This window comes from Ascidiella aspersa, chromosome 5, assembly GCF_963924565.1.
Source record: "Ascidiella aspersa chromosome 5, kaAscAspe10.2, whole genome shotgun sequence".
NCBI classification, from domain to species: domain Eukaryota; kingdom Metazoa; phylum Chordata; class Ascidiacea; order Phlebobranchia; family Ascidiidae; genus Ascidiella; species Ascidiella aspersa.
Window position 1 is genome coordinate 32,857,839 of NC_139451.1, and position 22,607 is coordinate 32,880,445.

General features: G+C 36.5%; 5 protein-coding genes across 6 annotated transcripts; 3 read left to right on the forward strand and 2 right to left on the reverse strand.

The window, feature by feature from the left end:
• Positions 1-228: 228 nt before the first annotated feature.
• Positions 229-7,896, reverse strand: LOC146146419 (single-strand selective monofunctional uracil DNA glycosylase-like). Its single transcript, XM_083389561.1, has 10 exons — positions 7,284-7,896; positions 6,590-6,784; positions 4,996-5,073; positions 4,314-4,391; positions 3,729-3,881; positions 3,086-3,198; positions 2,307-2,428; positions 1,446-1,584; positions 938-1,028; positions 229-597 (listed from the first exon to the last, which is right to left on the reverse strand). Exons 1-10 carry the CDS (start codon positions 7,347-7,349, stop codon positions 508-510), a joined length of 1,125 nt encoding a protein of 374 aa, XP_083245687.1. The 5' UTR covers positions 7,350-7,896; the 3' UTR covers positions 229-507.
• A 1,457-nt stretch (positions 7,897-9,353) lies between these two features.
• On the reverse strand, positions 9,354-14,889 carry LOC146146420 (uncharacterized). The gene is made up of 2 exons (XM_083390173.1): positions 12,531-14,889; positions 9,354-12,160 (listed from the first exon to the last, which is right to left on the reverse strand). Exon 2 carries the CDS (start codon positions 12,158-12,160, stop codon positions 10,112-10,114), a length of 2,049 nt encoding a protein of 682 aa, XP_083246299.1. The 5' UTR covers positions 12,531-14,889; the 3' UTR covers positions 9,354-10,111.
• Positions 14,890-15,480: 591 nt separating this feature from the next.
• Positions 15,481-16,289, forward strand: LOC146146421 (complex III assembly factor LYRM7-like). Its single transcript, XM_083389733.1, has one exon. The coding sequence runs from the start codon at positions 15,528-15,530 to the stop codon at positions 15,912-15,914; it is 387 nt and encodes a 128-aa protein (XP_083245859.1). The 5' UTR covers positions 15,481-15,527; the 3' UTR covers positions 15,915-16,289.
• On the forward strand, positions 16,289-16,972 carry LOC146146422 (cyclin-dependent kinase 2-interacting protein-like). Its single transcript, XM_083389732.1, has one exon. The coding sequence runs from the start codon at positions 16,346-16,348 to the stop codon at positions 16,970-16,972; it is 627 nt and encodes a 208-aa protein (XP_083245858.1). The 5' UTR covers positions 16,289-16,345.
• Positions 16,973-17,232: 260 nt separating this feature from the next.
• On the forward strand, positions 17,233-22,518 carry LOC146146423 (uncharacterized). Of its 2 annotated transcripts, none has more exons than XM_083389729.1 (7): positions 17,233-17,532; positions 18,224-18,428; positions 19,158-19,261; positions 19,669-19,842; positions 20,253-20,305; positions 21,290-21,521; positions 21,829-22,518. In XM_083389729.1, the coding sequence occupies exons 1-7, from the start codon at positions 17,233-17,235 to the stop codon at positions 21,985-21,987; spliced, it is 1,227 nt and encodes a 408-aa protein (XP_083245855.1). In that variant the 3' UTR covers positions 21,988-22,518. The 2 variants fall into 2 exon arrangements, with proteins under 2 accessions (XP_083245855.1, XP_083245856.1); XM_083389730.1 differs by having other exon boundaries at positions 17,407-17,545.
• The last annotated feature ends 89 nt before the right edge of the window (positions 22,519-22,607 follow it).

Below are 22,607 nucleotides of genomic sequence, written 5' to 3' on the forward strand. Positions count from 1 at the left end.
AAAACTCTTTGGTTGGAACGACTTGTATTCACATTGTTATAAGAATACTTGCTAGTTCAAATTCTAATCTAATAGAAAAACTAAAATGCTCTAATTTCAATTCTAATCTAAATTTAAAAAGCTAAAATAAATCTAGTTGTCCAAGTCTGCTTCTTGGCCAATGAAGGAATCCAGCTAATTTCTTTACTTTTACTTACTTTCTCTTAGTTAACAATTTTTTTTCTCGTTATTAATATTATTTTTGTAATCTAGACCTGTTGTGTATTGCAACATGAACAATTCTTTTTTCACGAATAAGTAAGTTTAGTTTGTTTTTCGCTTTTAGTAACCCTACACCCTGTAGTGTATTATATCTAAAAAAAATTAACATTATTGCAAGTAAAAAAAAGGGGGACGTAATATATTCTTTGGAACCGGAAAGTTATTATAAATGTGCACAAAATTATAAGACGCTTTATGAAATCCGGGGAAGATGAGTTGGAACAATGGTAGGAGGTTGCTGGAGGATTATGTTGAAGAGCAGGAGGAGGTGATGAACTGTAGGATGCCACTCTCGCGCAGTTGCCTAGTAACCACTTCCTCCCAGCCGCGGTTGGCCTGGCAACGAAACAGAATTATTAGTTAAACGGAGATAAGTGAGTGTGTTTATTTACCCTTAAGTTAAGCCCTAATTGCCAATTTGTGTGATTGTGGGAACAACACAATGACCAATAAGCTTTTCTTGGACATAATCTAAAATTATAGTCAGTAATTTAACAAAACACTATCTCGCAAGAAAAAAAATGCCAACATTAAATTGGTGTAAACAAGCAAAAAAATATCGTGGGCAAGTTTAGTAATTCCAGTTGTAACATAATTAAGAGTATTAAATAACTGGAAGCAAATGTCAGCTCTTATCAAACAATAAAGCCACACAGTTACGTCATAATAGGTTTACCTGGGGCGAGGCGGGGGAGGGGTGCAGGATTCTCTCGACCCGAATACTTGCTAAAGATTCGTCGCCCGAGGAACGGAGCACGTGGGCCGCTCTGTTACACATACACGCACATTAGGTGGGGTAGCGAGTTGTATTTTTAACAGATTCAGATTCAGATTCAATTTATTTTTGTGCATGTTTGCAAACATCGAAAAAAAACAAAATAACATAAATAATAACACAAGGACAGCGAAAGGACCATTCGGTCATCGAGTCGAGCTGCCCCTCAAAAATAAATAAATTTAGTGGCAATATTGAAAGTTACAATAATTGGAAACAAAAAGTGCGTAGATAAAAAGTATGTAGATTTTAACGGTTTTATATAAATTTTTGAAATAAGAAATGGATACGAAAAAGCAACACATACACAGTATATATACAGTAGCGATTGTAAACGTTATTTAACATATACACACACAGTTATTACCCTTATACAGACGTAATAAGACTTACTGAAGATTATTATTACCTGTCGGCCGCGTACTTTCCAACTCCGACGATGATCTGAACTCGCAAGAGCCTTATAACCTCAAGTAGTGCGCTGTCGCAAACCGCCTCCAATGCTCTACGGTTTTCTGCTGGGAGCGCAGCAGGTGTCACGTTCTTACCTGGAGGAATTATATTAGGTTTTTCACAAACCTAAATGTATGCGGAAAATCAAGACTACATTTAGAGCTGTACATAGGTGTTGAAAAATGAATGAAGATATATTTGAAACGTTTGAAATGTTATGTACTTTGTTATGGGATTCGATATTTCGACTAAGTCCAACTAAATTGGCCTTTTACATAACTCTTGTTTTGCTTTATTTTTGTGGGAGAAATGTTACTAGGTAGAGGCACAATAAAACTGCCCAGGCTAATAAAAAACATCCAATTGAAAAACATTTTAGTGTATTAAGATAAAACATGAATGACTACACTTGAAAATACAATTTCCTTAGGTTAATAAACGTGCCAAATTCAAAAAAGTTTGTATGTGGAGCAATTGAAACATAAACACAATGACTAATAATATTGTATCAGAGTCAATACGAGATGCCAAGTGGTAGTATCAGTGTCGATGCGATACTGAAATGATTAAAGCGTTTCAGACATGATTCATGGTCCAAATAGTATTTTTAACTAGGGAAACAATACTAAAAAAAATTAATAGAAACATTAAAAAAAAAAAAGGCAGCTATAGCTTCACTTTGATTGTGTTGCCATAGTAATGACGTCATTTCGTTTCCATTTTGCCAAAAAAACAAGGGTAATGGGTGAGGAATCGAACCACTGAACACCCCTAAGTATAACAAACTATTTGGAAGGTGTATCATCAGGTAGCCAACCTGTTTTTGTGATCAACACTAGTGGGCAGTAGTTTTGTACGAAGCAGTTCTCGAAGAATTTATCCGGTGTTTGGCAAATCTTCGACATATAAGCCCAGAACCTCTCTCCACTCACTTCTCTCCTGGAAAAATCAAGATGGAAAGTGAATGTTAAATTATTGGAGGTAAAACGATTTTAAGAAATAAAGAGTATGTAATGAGCTAGTCTTAAATATTTTAAATAATTATTTTGATATAGGTTTACACCAATTTATATTACAAAACAATGTGTAAGGGTTGTTTACATTTTTATCTGACTGTTTCAGTTCAAATCCTGTGAGGCTACAACTTGCTTTAAATTAAACAAATTTTGAACTTTTAATGGGTTTTAATAAAGTTATGTCTTAATTTGTATACTTTTGAGCAAAAGCCAAACAGCTAAATGCAATCTGGACCATTTATATTGCGGTCTGGCAATTAAAGGTTTATAAATATTGATAAAGAAATGGAAATGAATTATGCATGAATTGTTGCACACATGTTATCCCTGAATATGGTGAAAATGGCAAACCTAATAAAATAACACTAAAGTATGGACAAAAAAGGGCAAGGCACTTTACAATCAAACCTTTGACCTTAAGCCATTGAATACTCACACAACTGTATATGTGTGAGTATTCTATGGCTAGAAAATAGAATACTCACACAACTGGTATTAATTACTCTTGAAACATCGATTTTGAAAATTGCAAAGCTGAAAGCGTAAAATTATTTTTACAACACAATGATAAAATGCGAACCTTGTACATTCGAGGCCTTGGATAAGTCGTTTTGGATGTTGGTTTTCTGGCGATCCAACATGCCCACTGATGTTCAACCAATTTTTCACAAATCGAGTGTCACCAAATGGAACCTTTGTTAAAGCAGAAAAAAAGGTTTATGGTTTTTCAGAGAGGTTTTCTACACATTTATTTCTCCTTAAAAATAATTGAGTTAAGTTTTACAAAGTTAGATTTTTGTCACATAATACCAGGCAAGATATGCTTTTTTTTAAGAAAAACTTGATTTTTATTTGTATTTAAACAGGATTAAGTGAGTTTTCCTCTGAAACATACAATATTATGAAATAATCGCTTTTAGAGGGGTAGTGGGAGGGGGGATTTATATTTTTACAAAATAATATCAACTAAGTTTTTGTTTTCAAAGCAACAGTGTTTGTCTGATAACACATTAAAATCAGAACATCATAAAATTGTCAATATTCGGTACCTCTGGAATGTCAAGTTCCATATAGGAGTTATCACAGAATTGTAGTAATGCCATTTAGTTCAACAGAGTAAATCAGTATGACTTTGTTAAAAAGGTAGATTAAAGTTTTTGTACACACAAGTGTATTATAGTTTGAGTATCTTCTATTATGGAACCAAAATCCTGCATTCATACCCCATTTTGAGCCATGCCGAATGGTCCGGGGTTCATTCCGAGGAATAGAATTGACTTGGTGCCGCAATACTTGCTAACGTAGTGTGCATGTGGGTTAGAGGCATATTCCAGGGGATTATAGATGTACGACACTCGATCGCAAAATGACAGGTACTAAAAGCACAACAAGGAAATAAGGTTATTTTTTAGTGACACAAATGTGGGTAAAACTATTTCTATGAAGCAGAATTTATTTTAAATAAATAATTACATTTTTTTAAAGCATTTTTGTGCAGAAAATATTTCATGTTTCAAGTATTTGACATATTAACAACAGTTTAAATTTTGTAGGCACCCACACATATATTATGATCAAATAGATTTATTAGAAGTAACCAGAATTACCCATTTTACAAAGTAATTACCCCATTTAGAATGAGTATATACACATTTTTATGCAAATCATACAGATAATCTGAAGTCTTTAATGAAACTAAGCATACATCAATGCTCCCCTAATTGCATTGTGATTTGCGATTTTCTGATGACCACTGATTCTAGTTAAAACTTATATAGCCTATATAAGCGTCATTTTTTGCTTGTAACCTTGAGCCTTGCACAGAGTTTGGCTTCAATCTCTAGAAACGCAGCTACTTGTTCCTGGTGCTGGTTGATTATGGCGTCCTGTAAGAAAAACATTAAAACATGAGAACTAGAGCTTCTAAACTACCACTTCGTATTATGTCTCCTATATACAATAGTAATGAACATTACTTATTGAAGGTCTTAGTGCTAAGCTCTTGTGCAAAAGATATAAACCTGTTTTTTACGATTACTGGACTAAAACCATGATGTGTCTTTATTTAATTAATGAATATGCTGTTATTTAAAACCTTAATTTGTTTATTTGCTCTGCTTTATGGATGCCAGCTAGGTGGTAGTTCAGTTTGGTTACGCTATGCAAACTATTTTTTAACCATTTGCATGAAAACAAAATTGAGGTTTTTAAAGGTTACTATTTAAAAAGTAATATTATTACATACCATTTTTTTTTTTAATTTTTTTTAAACAAAAACAAATAAGTTGCCTCTGCTAAAATAAAATCAGCATTTTAATGCCATGGTCCTAAAACTAAGCGTGAAATATGAGAAACAATTAAACCAAGCATAAATTAAGTATAACATCATATAAGAACATGATTTACAACTGACTATTTCCCATAAAACGACTGTTTCCAGTAATAATGCCTCATCAATTATTTCAACTTAACCAAAAGTGTAACTTGTACCTGATGGCTCGCGTAAGGGAGAACATTTGTTCCAGAGTTGCTTCCCATGTTAAGAGGATTTATCGAACTGTATTTCGCCTGTTTAAAAAAAACAGTAAAACCACTTGCCAATAATGTAAACGATAAACTAAACTGAAAATATTAAAAGTAGCAGTGTATTATATTTTAAACAAATATTTTCTGATAAAATGTAACTCTATTAATAAAAGATATATTTCATTGAATTCAAATTTAGAACATTTTTGTAATTTGCACAATAATTAAACAAAGTTATATAATTGATTATTTGTGTTGTTTTACCAGAAATGGATTAAATATTTGCTAAAAAGCCCTAATAATCACAACACAGCAGTCAGAGCCTAATTCGTTATAAGGCAATTTTTTTTTTACAAATGATCAACCAATTTATAACTGAAAGTCAAAACAGTAGTATTTTGGGGAATTTATTGAGATATAATTTCATCCAGCATAAAAATCAAGAAAGTTAACCATAGTGTTGGAAAAAATTAACTATAGAAACCTTTGAGACATAAAAAATATTTTTACTAATACAAAAGTTTACTGGTTGCATTCTCAGGCTAAATACTGGGCCAATTTTTATTTTCATGTGTCCCCATCACAAGACTTATCAAAGATTTATGAGGTGCATTTTAACCGGCTGGTGTCCATTGAAGCCCACACACATATGAGTGGCACTGTTTAATAGTGCTTAGGAAATTACAAATCATCTTGACAACTAAAAGCAAAATCTTTGCAATTACAGTCCTTCCCTTATAAACATAGATTTGGATTGCCCCTTGAAACATTTTGCCCAATTGTAAATAAACCGTATATATCTAATTTTAAGATCAATTGTTTTAAAACACAAACTTTTTTGGCATGCTAAGAATATTAATATTCAGGCTCACTTCTTACAAAGCCACTATATTATAACCTGACAATTGCCCATTAAATTAATACAAAGAAATAGGTAAATACGATAATATAATTAGTTGCAAAAATAAAAGTATTTTGTTCAGTCTCGTATGACTATTTGTAACACGAAGAAGATATTCTCCTAAATCTCAACATTTCACAGCACATCTAAGATTCTCTTGAGGCACAGTAATAAAAAAGAACTTTTTACATAGTGCATACCCAAAGTTATGTTTGACAAATTAAGAGTAATTTAGGAGCCTAATGGTTGGAGGTTGTAGTTAGATGTAGTAAGGATATCAAAGTCATACAGAAGTAGGTAACATGAAAAACGTTTCGAATATCTTTTACAAAAATGAATAAAAATCCATTTGAAACATTCATAATGCACCTACTTCTGCATAGGATTTGATATTCTTACTAAACTAATTTAGTTTTACGATTTATTCTTGAAGCAATCTATTTAACTGATGCCAATGATCCAGAAACGCGTAAAATATATATTTTTTGGCTTCAACTTCAGTTAAATACATTCTAACGCTGATGAACAAAAACATGAGTTTCTGAGATCGCTACATTAAAAAAAAATAATAGCTTCTACCTCTTAGAACAGAAATATCAACTGAACATGAGAGTAGTTTTTAACACTTGAAAACAAAACAAGCTGACAACAACGTACGTTCATGGTGTCGTGTTGGAACCTAGCATAGTGCTCATTAGCTGCTGAGTTGTTACTTTGGATGTACGACGATGGAAATGCGTTGATTTGCGATGGCGCCAACATGTTAAACGAGTTCATACTTGGGTGATGTTGTCCGAAGTTGTTAGCGTTGTATGGCCATTGACCGGGAGTACCACCCATTATCACCGATTGCTGGTTAAAAAAATAAGGTTTCATTAGCAGGATAAGTTTTTTAAATTTGAGGTATATGACGGCCTGCTTGAAAGTGGGGAAGACTCTTAACGAGATGTGGTGGTGCACGGCTAAATATTGGGGTAACCGGGCTCAACTAAGGTTAAAAATGAACCGCACTACTACAAATAAAAAAACATTGGGTACATATGTATTCATTTTGGGAAGTTGCAGGTTTAATCTTTTGAAAAAAATCGCAGGTGCATTAGCCAAACTTTTTCCTAATTTTCCACATGTGTAGATCACAGATAAACAATTGTGCATTGTAAATGCTGAAAAACCTTTAGTGTTACGACAGTTTTGCGCGTTTAAGCGATTTTTTTATTTTACATGAAATGCGTGGCTATGACCGCGATCGAGCAGGAAACTGTGCGGGGGATAAATCCACATTGCCGGCAGCCACCTGGGCTAAATGAGAAAAGGAGGCAAAATCTAGGCCCGGCGTCAGACCGTAATCAACCTGCTGTTGCTGCTGCTGCATTTGCCTTTGCTTGGCAAAAGCGTTGTGGCAATAAGAAGCATTCATTTTTGTCACTGGAACTTGAATCTTGGGCTTTGAGCTCAAAGTTGCAAGAATTACAGCCAATCACCTTATACAGATATTACACAGAAAAACTTTGCAGGAACATCCTTTAAAGCATAAAATGCTGTTTTTAATCAACTAAAATACGGGTGCTGGTCTGGAATCCTACCTTGGGTTAAGGTGCTGGTTAGCATAGTATTATTATATTTATTCTCCCTGTTTTACTTTCAGGCTTTTTGAAAAAATGGTTTGGTTACTGTTTGTGAAAAAAGTCTAGACCAGCGACAAAATATAAGAGTTAGAATTCTTAAAAAAATTAAAACATGTTTTAAGTTTTAAATATCGCAATTCTTTTCATGAAACGTCAATTGCATTTTTTGGTATTTTTTTGAATTTTTTTTACATCAGTTTACCACAATACATTAACGTCTCTTTTTTGATACTTACTTCAAAATAAGCTGAAAATTGCAGAAATGCGAGTCTAAACATATTTCATTTCAATGACATTGGTCTCTAACTCTACCCATTCACCGTTTTCCAACGAAATAACTTTTTCGAAGACTAATTGCTGCGAATTACGCAAAATAACGCCACCTAACCAAGTTTAGCGAACAACAAATATTTTTCCTTATTGCAGAATGAGCTGAAAATTGCAGAAATGCAAGTCTATACATCTCTCATCTAAATGACATTGGTCTCTAACTCTACCCATTCACCGTTTTCTAACGAAATACCTTTTTTGAAGACTAATTATGGCAAAAAACGCAAAATAAAGGCGGTGAACCAAGTTTAGCGAACAACAAATACTTTTCCTTATTGCAGAATGAGCTAAAAATTGCAGAAATGCAAGTCTATACATCTCTCATCTAAATGACATTGGTCCCTAACTCTGCCCATTCACCGCTTTCCAACTAAATAACTTTTTCGAAGACTACTTAATGCAAATTACACAAAATACGCGAATTAGCGATGGCTTACCAAGTTTAGCGAACGACAAATATTTTTCCTTATTGCAGAATGAGCTGAAAATTGCAGAAATGCAAGTCTAAACATCTCTCATCTAAATGACACTGGTCCCTAACTCTGCCCATTCACCGCTTTCCAACGAAATAACTTTTTCGAAGACAAATCACTGCGAATTACGCAAAATAACGCCACCTAACCAAGTTTAGCGAACGCCAAATATTTTTCCTTATTGCAGAATGAGCTGAAAACTGCAGAAATATAAGTCTAACATCTCTCATCTAAATGACACTGGTCCCTAACTCTGCCCATTCACCGTTTTCCAAAGAAATAACTTTTTTGAAGATTAATTGCTGCGAATTACGCAAAATAACGCCACCTAACCAAGTTTAGCGAACAACAAATATTTTTCCTTATTGCAGAATGAGCTGAAAATTGCAGAAATATAAGTCTAACATCTCTCATCTAAATGACATTGGTCTCTAACTCTACTCATTCACCGTTTTCCGACGAAATATTTACTGGACTACCTAAAATGAAACCTTTTTGTAATATGATCTTTTTTTTTCTATGGTATACATCAGTGGTGTTAACAAGTAGTTTGGAAGAACAATGTCAAGCCATTCACAACAAATAACCAGAGAATTCCCGGTCCAATAGCCTTTGGTAAAACTTTCTTATTACTCTTTAGACAATTTAACAAACAAAGATATAATTTAACAAAAAAACCTTAATGATTGCAAAAAAATTCTGAATAAAATTTGGGGTTTAACTTAGTTTTACTGTCTACTTATTTGGGTTTGCACTTAATTATAATAACAACATAGTTATTTTATTAAGAATCATTATAAGTTATAAATGGGCTAGGAAGATGAAGCGTAGAGGGATAGTTGGGAGCTATAAGAAGGCTGCTGACCCTATAGACGAGGGCCGACGGCTGCCTAAGTCTCTTACAAGTTCTTAATCCGACTCCAAAGGAGCAGGCCGCTAGAATACCTGTCCTTAACTTGTTGTACTTTAAGCAAAGACAATCCACTCAGTAGATAGTTGCTCATAGAGTATATTCACAAATCTCAGAAATACAGCGATAAACAGAGCGGTGATTCAAGCCGCTAATCAGTAAGACGTATAAAGTAGAATGAATTGTCAAATGCGGAAAAGCAATTCGCTAGGTGCGGCGGTCACACGTCAGTGGACAATGGTCACGTGATAGTGACGTAAAAGTAGGCTATATGCTACAGAATTCCCCTTCCAATGAACAAGTCAGACGTAGAATGGGTTGTTCATTAAAGAAAAAAAGAGATCTGAAAGATTGATATTAGTATTTGGTTTGGGTGCATGTCCAAAAGCTGTGGGACATGAATAGAAATAGCATGCAAAAATGGCGAGCGAAAAACAAGCGTGGCGTTATAAGAAAACAATATATTTACAACTCAAGAGAGCAACGTTTTATGGGTGTTTTTATAATTTTTTTTTTTTTTTTTTTTTTTTTTTTTTTTTTTTTTTTCCGTGATATATATGTGCACAAACGATTGAAAATGCAATACAGGAAGCAATTAATGTTTGGCCGGGCTCTTTTAAGCTGCGGCAACTCAAATGAACAGCTGAAGGCTGTCTGTTTGATAAACTAAGTTTGAACGAATATTTTTCTTGGTCGCTCGGACCCTTTGTGACACAAATAAATTTCAGGCGTACATTGATGAAATGCGATTCATCGAATTATAGATACATGGCGATAAATTTCATGCACAATTCGGTAAGCTTAGCGTTTGGCTTTAAAGTTATTGTTAGCAAACGTTAATTTAGGTCTCTGTGTCGCTGTTCGCGCTGTCAGAGATCGAATTTGTCAACGGTCTTGCCGCCGACTGTAGGTTAGGGGTGGGGGTTTGGGTAGGGTTATTTGTGTTGTTTTGTAAGGGTGGCATATTCGGGTCTCTCCTAGCAATATTGCGTAGGCGACTGCGCCACTCTGAGATGCGAATCCGCATGTTCGCCATTCGTTGTTCGAACGGGTTGTTAGGGAAACGCTGTTGAAGCCTTTCTGATAGAGCTGCGATGGTCAGTTTCATTCCCCAAATGCACGCTTGAATTTCAAGGAAGCAAATTATTCCCTGTATCCAAGGGCTTGATATAGATGATATCATGCTTATCAGCGCGTTGTCTAGAACTTTTGCAAGGTAGCTTAGTTTTGCGCCTGTTCCGCCTGACGACGTGGTGTTTGCCAGGTCGGTGAAGTAAGCTTTCATTGTTTCAGCAATATGACGTGATTCCTCTATGGAGTTCACGAGAGTGCTGAGGTCGGTTGAACTCGAAGACATTGAAGCAAAAGTGTGGAGCGTGTCCACGTAGTCTTGAGCTGTGAAGTTCAACGCAATTTTTGCGAAATGCATTATTAGCGTTGTCGTTGGGGCGTTTTCGTATTCCAACGTGTAGTTCTTGAAGATGTAAAGAACTTCTTGTATGACAAATTTTTGTACTCTGTTCGGAACGTAATCTTCGAGGGCTTCCACTTGGTCGTATGCAAAGCCATCGTAACCTAGCTGTGCTGTTCGAGTGGTACCATCGGGGTGACGATAACTTATCAGCGGACGCCTCGCGAACCTGCCGTTGTATGTCAGAGAAGTGATCAGTTTCCCATCTATTGTTCGGCAAGAAAGTTGGCTGATTGTGTCCGAATTTGATAGCCCCGCTGAGTTTGTGTCCTTCATGGTTGAAAGAACCTCGCTGGGGTAGACGCGTGAAAGCATCTTTAATGTCATAGTTGCACTTCGTTTTATCTGACACTCGAGCAAATTGATTTCGCTTACTATTCGTGTCAGCTGTGATTCGACGTTGTCCTGTAGGTTATTGAGCGCTCGACCCACAGGAGAGTATCGATCCAGTGTAAAGTTTTGTGGGGGTTGAAAGTCTTTCGTTGGGATTTTGCAGCGTTGTGGGGCGAAAATTAGTCCGCCCAGGTCACAGAAAGCTGTGGGAACTCGAAGGCATCTCAATGTATTTTCATCACACAGGTTCCACGTGTGTAACGACATGGCGAGGCTTCGGAATTCCAAACGGAAAAGCTTCTTTTGAGTGTTGAAGTGGAGAAGCATCTTTTCTTCTCCGATGGTGGTTAGTTTCGGGCATCCGATGTTTTGCGGAACTTCCCAAATGAACCGATATGTTCCAGATAAGCAATTGCCTTTTGCAACGTGGCAATCTTGTAGTGAAGTTAGTGTGCTGCTTATCCTTTTCTTTATTGGGTCGTATAAAATTGTCACTTGTGTCAAAATTGCGTTCTGTACTGTTCCGGTGGATTTGATTGGCCAGACGTATCGGAAATTTGGTTTGTTATTTGTCAACCACTGGTTGGGCGTTTTCTGCGTTAGATGTCCAAATTCAGTCTGTTTTGTTCTTGACCATTCTTGACAAAGATTCCTGCTTGGTGCTGCTTTGAAAGCGGTGTGTTGTTCTTTGGTCTTGGCGCCAAAGAAATACAAGACAGTTGAGTAGGTTGTTACTGTTTGTTGACAGCTGTATGCAGTTAGTTGTTGAAGATGCAAGTCCGGATTGTAAACTTTTGCTGAGCAATGCTTGATTGACCCTGTTTCGTGATAGACGCATTGCTCTGGCGTCTTGATGACGTAATCTTGTGAGATTTGAGCCTTATTGCAAAGGCGTAGATTTGTTAGCTGTATGGGGGTTGCTAACGGCAAAAACAATATATACAATATCAACAGTACGAACGAAAAATTAGTCTGTTTGCGTGATGCGTTAATCACGGTATCTGGCTGGGAGGCGGATGTTTCGTCCTCTTGCAGTAGTCCGTTCCGTCTCAGGTGGCGTTTCAGTGTCTTCATCTTCGGAGACATCTGTTGAAACATCGTTAGGTGACGGTTGTGTTGGAACAGTTAGAATAGCGTAAACAAGCTTTTATGCCGGTCTCGGTTAAGCGCGGTTTAGAGCGTGAGAACCGGAAGCTATTTTGGTGTTAGCCAAATTTCGCTGTGCCTGCCGTTACGGTTTAAGCGTTTTATATTAAGCAGTTACTCGAAATATAAAAATGCCAATCCAACAGTCATTCAGCACAACACACAACATTCAATGGGCGTAAACTTATTAATGCAAATTATGCGATAAATTTGCACAATTATTTTGCAGGAAAATTCGACGATTTTTATTTGAAAATTCGACAAGCGAACTATCAGTTATTTTCGAACGAAAATCCCTTGTCTATCTTACTAATTTTATAGTTGTGACGTGAAGAAAATCGCACGTCCTTCTGAAGTTCCCTGGGGACAAGATCGTACACGAAGCCGGTTCCGTTCCTCCAAAATAATCCTTTGACGCTAGGTCGTCTTTAAGGTCGCACGCTGCCGGTGCGGGGAATGTGAAGGAATTTTGGGCTGTTCGTACGAGAGGATCTTCCCGGGGGCCGTTGAAAGGGCGATGTATCTTCTTCGGAGAGAGACGATTGACTGTCGTCTCTATAATTGTCGAGATATTTAGTCCGTTTTTTTCTGAGACTTGCCTGCTTTTGATTGCAATGTTCTGTCTTCAGATATCTTCCGAAGAACAAGGAGGTCACCAGTGAAGCGTAGAGGGATAGTTGGGAGCTATAAGAAGGCTGCTGACCCTATAGACGAGGGCCGACGGCTGCCTAAGTCTCTTACAAGTTCTTAATCCGACTCCAAAGGAGCAGGCCGCTAGAATACCTGTCCTTAACTTGTTGTACTTTAAGCAAAGACAATCCACTCAGTAGATAGTTGCTCATAGAGTATATTCACAAATCTCAGAAATACAGCGATAAACAGAGCGGTGATTCAAGCCGCTAATCAGTAAGACGTATAAAGTAGAATGAATTGTCAAATGCGGAAAAGCAATTCGCTAGGTGCGGCGGTCACACGTCAGTGGACAATGGTCACGTGATAGTGACGTAAAAGTAGGCTATATGCTACAGAAGATATATTTCTTAACACACATTTCCAAAACAATACATTCCCAAGCATAGGTTGTGACAATATAAAAAAGAAAAGAAATAGTACTACACAATTCTTTCACCAATACAGAATTAGACTTGAACATATAAATAATTATAACAAAACCAAATGTCCACAACACCACTTCAAAAAACAAATACAACACAGCTCTTTGCTTGACTCTGAGAAAAACTTTAAAACAGAGAGCACATGTCTGTGAAATTTGAAAGACATATCTCATAAATAGTAATGCTTATAAAAATTTAATATAACAAAATGTGATACTTATGACGACTTGAAATTACACTTCTACATAGAAAAACACAACTAAAACATGGCATAACAACTTGTCCTGAGTATCAAGAATTTTGCCAATGCACTTAACAACACAATTCAAGCAGAAGATATAGCACTAACAAAATATTGTGCTTCAAAGTAGTATCAAAAAAATGAACTACACACATAAAACCATAAGTTGTAACCACTAATGAAGATTCTTTAATACTAGCACACTAAACAACACATTTGAAAACATATGTTATCACAAACAGTGTTTAAAAATATGTTTAAAATAGTGCACCACGCTCTGCAAGACTGCTCTAGCATACTAAACAACATCCTTCAAAAAACAATGAAAAAATAATGTGTTTCAAAGACTTCCACCTGTCAGTATAATAAAACACGTTTTAAAACATTAGACATTACGATTAGAAAAAATGTGTTTAAAATAGTGTACCACACATCTTAAAACATAAAATGCACACTCTAGCATATTTTAAGACTGCTAGCATACTAAACAACATGTTTCAAAATATTCAAAGTCACAAGTAGGAAAATGGGTTTGAAGCAATTGGGAAAACTAAACAAGCATTTCAAATCACAAGATGTAAAAGCAACATAATAATGTTGTTTAGTATGCTAACATAAACTAATAATGTTTAAACAAAACCACGCATTTCAAAGCATATTATTTTTACAAGTACTTCAATCTTCTTAAAAGGCTGCTATTGGCACTAATCAGACAAACGAGCACACACTAACTGGCATGCTGCATTGATGTGTCTGACATGACAGGGTGTGTCTGTGTAACGTGAAATGTGACTTTACACAGCATATGCTGGCCACCACACACTGCACGGGAAAGCAATGTCGCAAGATAAGCATGATGTGTAAGCGACCAAACCCTCGAGAGGCGTTGTAAAACGGGATTTCAATGTTTATTCGATTCCTGGCCCAAGGCTACTAATCTACACGTTAGTTTAGCGAAGCATTTTTCGCCGCTGGTCTACAATCCCATCACATTATTGTCTTGGTGTTTATATTGCCAACATTATTTGGGTTAAGGTGCTGGTTAGCGTTCGGCTTTGGGTGGGTCAAGTATGTATTCTACCATAATTCTTTCTTTCTTTCAATTTCATTTTTGAAAACTCGTTTCGTAACTGCAAATAATTGTGGTAGGATTCAAGCCGCTATTTTTCGTATCTTGCTCTTTATTTATATGATCGTCTAAGCTCTTATATCAACCTAAAAACTTGAAATATGGATTCAGACTGGCCTACAAGCTACAGTTTGTTTGTTTAAAGTCGTACTCAGCTATAAACAACACTAAATCGAGCTTAAAATTGCGCACACAACTCACTTTGCTTGCAACATCAGGCGATTACTTCGGCTCGCTCATGTTTTTTTTGCGAAAAAATGGCGACGTCACGATTTCTTCAGAATAGCTCCATGCCGCTGCTTTAAATACAGTGGCGAGTTTGAAAGATGTTAAATTTCTCGCGGCGCAAAATTAAGCGTCACGTTGTTTTTAACTTTTTATAGCTCCTTAAAAGAACTTTTTTTGTGTGCTACAACCTCCTGATCATTTTTGTTTGCCTTTTGTGCTACAGCCCCCAGATCGTGAATCTCAGGCTGCGCCACAAATTATGGAATGCAGTTGGATGAAGTAATAAAAGTAAACCAACCAAAGAATTGCAAGAAATGTACTTGTTTTCCAATTACTGTACTTTTTCTTGAATATGTTAACTTTCCAAAACTCAAATTCTATCGGTCCCATGGTCGTGTAATAAATATTGAAACGCATTGTATAGGATCAATGCAGGTTTCTAAAACTTTATCAAAACTGCTTTATTTAATAGAAACTTTAAAACACCAACACACATTCTCATCGAGGGTTATTCACCGTGGGAACTTATGTTGTTCAATGTGTAATGTAAAAAACTCATTATTTTAGCGACTGTATCGTAATATTTATTTAAAAATGGCGGCTTCGCAAGAGCTGCGGCGTAGAGTGCTTGCCGCCTTCAAAGACCTGCATCTTGCGAGGCTCCAAACCTTTCGCGGCGACCAAAGAGCTTTAGTGGCCGGGCGGGCAGAAATTAACGACAATTTCCGCAAGAAAAAGGACGTTAGTAACCCGGCTGAAATCGAGGAACTGATCACGATCGCTGTTGATTCGGCGCGAATTCTGCGCCAACATGTTGTTCAACTGGAGGAGGTCGGTGATAAGAGGTTTAGGGCAAACGTGACCGAAGATACTTTCAAAATCGACAACGCAGAGTTCAGGGAAGTGACTGAGAGCGAACTCCTTGGCGCAAGCAAAAAGCGGAAACGGAAATGCGCCGACACTAAAGATGAAGCGAAATAAAATTAACCTGTGGAAAGATTGGACACCTTGATTTCATACCAGGTGTTCAAAGACTCTTAAAAACACCAAATTTTTGCAACTTACATGTTATTTGTAGCCCCAGTATACAGTTGGATTGAGGAGCAAAAATGCATTGGCATTATATAATGCTCTGCATAATGTCATCAAAATGCCATAATTTTACCGAAATGCTAGGGATTTTTTAATTACCCTATTGTAAACCTTCCTACCCAGCTACGACTAACCATAGCCTGGAATTTCAGCAGCGTTTTAGGAGTTCTATCAACACATAAAAAAATTTAAAAGGCATTTACAATTAAGAAACGATTTTTGTGTTTTGATATTTATCGATTTATTTTAATGTTTGTTTTTCAGGGTTTTTATTTTGGTAATTGTTGTGTTCCTAAAGCATTTGCTTGTGAGGATCCGAAATGCCGAAGAAAAAAAGCCTCGGGCAAATACAAGGCCAACTTACTGGTCTGCCACGGCAGGTGAAAGACTTGGTGGCCGACCTGCACAACCTCGTCCTTAAGTGGGATCGACTCAATCTACAAGGTTTCCAAAACCTTAAATCAGTCTCTGACCTAAAGATTCAGCTTCTGGGTGATTCGGATAGTAGCGTTCCACCAGAAGGGACCGAACATTATTCTACAGCTCTGGAAACTGCCTGTGGCGCTCTTTGCAGGACTTTAGATGAAATGGACTCGTTGTCTGAAAAACTTGAAAAAGCAAGTCAAAAACTGCTGAAGTTGCAGAAGCTTTCGACTGACGGACCCCCGTTTCTATCCTGGAATGTTTCGAGCTTTGCAAGTTGTGCAAAAGAAATATCTGACATGCACACCAAGCAGCTTCAGATGTTGAGATGCATTGTTGAGAATGCAGCGCACATAGAACACTTTGCAGCAGCGCCAGAAGAAAAGGGGGAATTTCCTCAAAGTTGCCGGGACGTTCTGATGTTTTATTCGTCGTGTTGGTTGCATCAGCCATATATTAACGAATCACAAAGAGATCTTTTATTGCAGGAAATGCTGATGGAATCGGGCCACACTCAAGTTTGAACTTAAATCTCTAATTAATGTTGCTTTTTACGCTTCCATTTTTTTAATATTGTTTCTAAAAATGTTGGGCATTTTAGGTGTAATATGTTTTTCAGTTGGGTTATAATGACCTAACAGCAAATAGAGTGATATGCTAAAATTACATTTTTGGGATAAATTACATCCCTGATATGTTACTAACTATAGCTAAAAGGCCTAAGTATTAGTTTGATTTATTTGCAAGTTATCTCTGCAAAATAATACATAGTAAAACTACATAGATGTTTGCTTTCTTTCAACAAAGCTGGACATTTATTTTAAGTGAAGAGAAATTAAACTTGTATTTTTTGTACTATTTTCACAGTTTGAAGTTAGGAAAGTGTAACAATGGCATAAAAATGTTGTTAAATTTCTCAGCGCAAACCGTTTGGGTTGCCAAGTGTCCTCACCAGTTTAGCACAGTTGCGTTTGGGAAACTTTTTGGAAGCAGCGAAGACTCGTTGGTAACTGCAGGAGAAGATGGAATCGTGCGGATTTTCGTTTGCCCAAAAAAGAACCATGTCAAATCCTTTCCTTTGCAGGTTGTTTTAAAAGGTTAAACATTGGTTGTTATTTGATGTGTAAAGATCCTTAATTTAAATCTGTAGTTTAGTCATAATTTTTTATAATTTTAATAAATAGCGAGATTGATAAAAAAGTTTGGTTAAAGCAGGACTGGATAGTCATTTTGAAACAGCTGGAGTCTGACTCCTTTGGTTGCAGTAATCCATTTCAAAAGGGTGTTGAAAAAATGTTGCACACTATGCAATCCACCTTAAGATTTTCAACAATATTGGTTCCAAACTTTTTTTGCTTAATGTTATGTGTATGTTATTTTTGACTTGAATTTATTGTTCATAGTCGGACAAGTTTACCAGTTTTATTTTTATGACAAGGACTTGACTTCTTCCAATTATGACCTGACTTGGGAAACCGATGACTTGCACTGGACTTGTTATTTAATCGAAAAGACTTGAATGGGGACTTAAGTAATTTCAAAATGACTTGTTTACAACACTGGTATTTTCTAGTATATTTTCAACATCTAGATAAAGGTATATTAACAAAAAAAAACAATCATTTTGAAAAAATTACATGTTGTTGCATTTTTATTTTTAGAAAAAAAATCATTAGTTTTGCTTACAATTATATGTTTGACAGGGGAGTTGTTAAGTTATTTTTTCCATTTCACAAAACACAAAGATATGCCAATGCATTTTTTTTATTTTTTAGCTGAAACGTTCACTGGAAACAAAATGTGGTCCGGCCTTGCACGTCAAACTTAAAGACGTGACACGACTCTCGCCTTGCGACATGTTGGTGGCTGACACTAGAGGCACTGTTGTGCTGTTCTGTGATGGACAAATACTGAATCGGAGGGGTGTGTCAGGGGGCGTGGCATCACAGATCACTGCCATGGAATTACAGGAAACTGCAAGTAAATCAAATTTCTCGTCCGATTGCCTTCGAGATTAAACAACCAATTAATTATTAACTTAGTAGAGTTTCGAAAGATTTTTTTATCTTTTGACAAATAAATTACTTTAAATGAAAACTGGTTATTCTTTACACATAACTGAAACCTATTAAAATATTATTGGGAATGTAACATCCCAGAGAATAGTAAAACACTTTTTGAACGAATAAATGTTGAAAAAAGAATAGATATTCAAACATTCAAAATGTTACTTATTTCTGTATAAGCTTTAATATTTACCTACTGTGTCTGTCCAAAACCTCCAACTAATAAAGTTTGTTTTTTTATGGATGGTATTAGAATTAGAAAGCTGGTTATTTCATTTTATAACAAAAGTATTTTGTATAATTCTTTCTGAACATTAACTGCTATAGGTCACTTTCACACTTTCCATCCACCTTAGCTTAGGCAAGGAAAATTTGAAAAAAAAATTTGGGACCAATTTTTTGGCAATTAAGCCTTTTAACGAAGAAAAAAGATTTATGCAAAATGTGCATGCCAGGGTGTTGAAGCAGCTTAGTATTAATATTGGCGATTGTGTAAAAATCTAAAATTCTTGTGAAACTTCTTAGCAGTCAGTAAATCATAATTGCCAACTTTAAAGCACTACAATTTTACTGTTGCTACCATTTCTGTGCCTTGTAAAACCCATTGAATATTATACACCAATAACATTTGTTTGTTGTTCAGTGGGACTTGTAAATAGCATCATCGGATACGACAACGGTGAACTGACTTGTTTCAACACTTTCTCAAACCTTTGGCATCTCCGACTTGGTGATTCATCCATTCAAGTGAGTTTACCAAGATACTTATAAACTAATACTTAAAATGTCAGGGGTGTCTAACTACTGTTACTCTGTGGGTTTTTGATATTTTCGATTGCTAACAGCAAGTTTCACTATTTTATTTAAAATTGAAACGTCAATGTTATGCTTGTAATACAAAGCTAATTTAAAAATTTGCCAGATGCTTTTATGAGCCTGTGTCAAACTGTCAGGTTAAATTTTACTGAACAGATTTATTGGAATTTATTGGCTAGTTAGTTATTCTTTGCTTGATGAGTTTAAAATATTTTAAATCTGTAACAGCTCAAGTGCATTTTATTCAGCATAACTTAAAAAAATTATCGTTAAATAAAAAAAGTTTTGTTTTGGTTTAGAAAAGACAAATTTTCCCAAAAAAAATGTTTTGTGTCCAGAACAAGGGGAATTACCCTTCTGTGACGTGCATTCTGGCGCTCCCAGTTGTCACCCAAGATTCGGGGGAGGGGGGGAGCGATTACGTCATTGTGGCCGACTCCCGTAGCAACCTCTACGTCATCCAAGACGGACGAATATTACGCGTCATCAGAACTCCTGTACCCGTCACAACCGTGAGTAGCGAGGGAACGCGAACATACGCGAATATGCGCGAACATGTCCAAAGCATGCGAAACTATTCGAAAATACTCAAAAATGTGAAGAATTTAATGAAATTGTGCGAAAATGTCAGGATGGGACTACAGCCTCGAATATTTTCCAAGTGCGCAAAACAAACTGTGTAAAACGCAAACAAAATAAAAATGGTCGAATTTGCGCAAAATGTGCAAAAAACAAATAAAAATTAGTTTTTAGTTAATCAAAGAGGCGCAAAAATCAAAAATAAAAACTGTCTGTCGTAAAACGCAAACCGTAATTGTTCCCTCATTAATCCACATTAACGAATCAACAGTTGAAATTTATAACCCAGAATTAGGGGTTTTAAGTTGTTTTAACGTGTCTACGACTCTTTTGTGTTTTTCAGATGACCGCTGGTCGATTTTTGGACGTTGAAGATGGAAATGCCAGCAGCAAAAAGTAAGTTGTTGCTTGTATTTGTATGTGCAATAAGTTATTCACGAGTTGAAACGTTAGCAAAATCTATCACACCATTTGATAAAACTGAACTACACAGAAAACTGAACAACCAAACAATCTAAAAATAAAACTGATTTTTAATAATAAATCTTACTGAGCGTAAGACAACTTTCCATGGCGTACCAGTTAAGAAACGCCGATATAAACCGGTGCTAGATTTTTCTTCTTTTGTTCAGTGTTTTCCATGTCAATTTCCTTATGTAGGCATATTATCAAGCCATTTAAACCTAGTTTTGCGTCATTTTTCTAAAATAAGCGCGCCTTCGATACTAAGGTTGCCGCTCCGCAAAGATATTTTTGAGGAGACCAGTGTTAAAAGTTTAACTGCTTCTCTACACCAGGGGTCGCCAGAGCACAACACGCGGGGCAGATTTGACCTCAGAGTTAACTTTACTGACCGCGAAATCTATCCTTATAAATATAAAGTACAGTTGGAGCGTTGTCGGGTGCAATTTCAAACTAGATTTTGATGAATTGTTAAACTGAAAGACAACATATTAAAGCTTAAACATTTTTGTTGCATGGTTGTTAACGTGAGTGTATGACATGAATTAATCTACAATTTTTACAACCTGGTTTCAATATTATTTACTTAGCCTCCATTCACTCAATGTCCTAATTTAAAAATCATAAAAATAGTGTTTTTTAGAGCAACACCTCTGTGTGATTAAGTGTATGACAACCTACACAATCATGTTTCAGGATTATTTACTGAAAATTATCTACTTGCAGTTTAACGCAAATAGCTTTGGGTTGCCACAACGGTTTTGCAGTATCTGGTTGTGCGTTGACTTCCTTAATGCTCAATGCAAAAAGATGGAATATAAAAAGCAGTTTTTTAGAGCAACATCTCTGTGTGTTTAAGTGTATGACATATAATCTACAATCTTTACAATCATGTTTCAATATAATCCTCGATTGCAGTTTAACGCAGATAGCTTTGGGTTGCTCAAACGGTTCTATCTGGTTGTGTGTTGATTTCATCATCGACCCCCAAGGCCCCTACGCTGACGTCAGTTACCCCATCACCCACATCAGGGGGGTACCGGCCCGAGGTAACCACTCCGGGGGGTTTCCCACCGACGGAACCGGGCCTGCTGATTTGCTGGTCTGTGGAGGGGAATTCCCGGCGCTAGTGGTTCTTCAATACGGAAAGGTGGGAACCTTAGCCTAGAATTTGTTCCACCTCCGTGAAGGGCTGGGCTCAGACCACTGCTAACTGAAAATTCCCGGCCTCTCTTGGCCAATGGGAAGTGCCACAACCTTTAACTAATTTCTTTACTTGTACTTTTTTTTTCGTGATTGCGCTTTAAAAGTTTTAGAAGTGTCCTCTTTTTTTAAACGGTCCTAAAACACTTTATTGCAATATCTTGGTATAGTCTTTAAAATTTAAATCTCATCAACCTATTTTTTGGTTTCGCCTTACGATTCAGTGTTCTCAAATTTAACCTTTGACCTTTCAGGTGATCTGTCGTCACGACCTTTCCTCGTGGCCCGTCACGCTCTGCTGCCCAACCGACCACCTCGGCATGGTGGCAGCAGAGAGCGCCCCGCACGAACTACGTCATCAGTTGTTAGTCGGATGCCAGGACTCGTCATTGCACTTCATTTCATTCTCGTGACGTCATCAAAATCGGGGTATAAATGACGTCACGATTGGTTGTCCCGTTTTATGCGCCTATTACTAAACGTCTAATTCAGTTCAAAATAAAACAAAAAACAAAGCGGAGTTGGTGGGATTCGAACCCGCGCCCTGGTAACTTCGACTCTACAACATCCCACCAATTTATGTTATTCAAACCGAGTGGGCTCACCCACCAACATAACCTTGGTAGAAAATATTCCACCTTAACAAACTTGCTACTGCGCAAGTCGGCCTCCAACCAAATAAGTGATCCCGACTCCCAGCTCTAGGTTGACTCGCCGATTTATGATGTAGGTGTTTTTTTGGTCGAGTTTATTAAGAAAGCGTACTGCTTTTTATTGCAACGTCGAGTTTATGAACAAAACGTAATTTGCTTACTAAAAAATATATAATGTTTGACTTTTTGGAAAACAACTTTTTGTTAAAAAGCCAAGAAAATTGTGTCATACTGATCTTACAGTCGTATAACTGCTTTTTCACCGTGTAATAAATTTGTAGCAACTTACAATGTGGCAACAAATTACCTTAAACTCAATGAAAACAATAGCAACGTACCTAATGTTTAACAAAAAATACTGGGGACAGACTTTGAAGAAC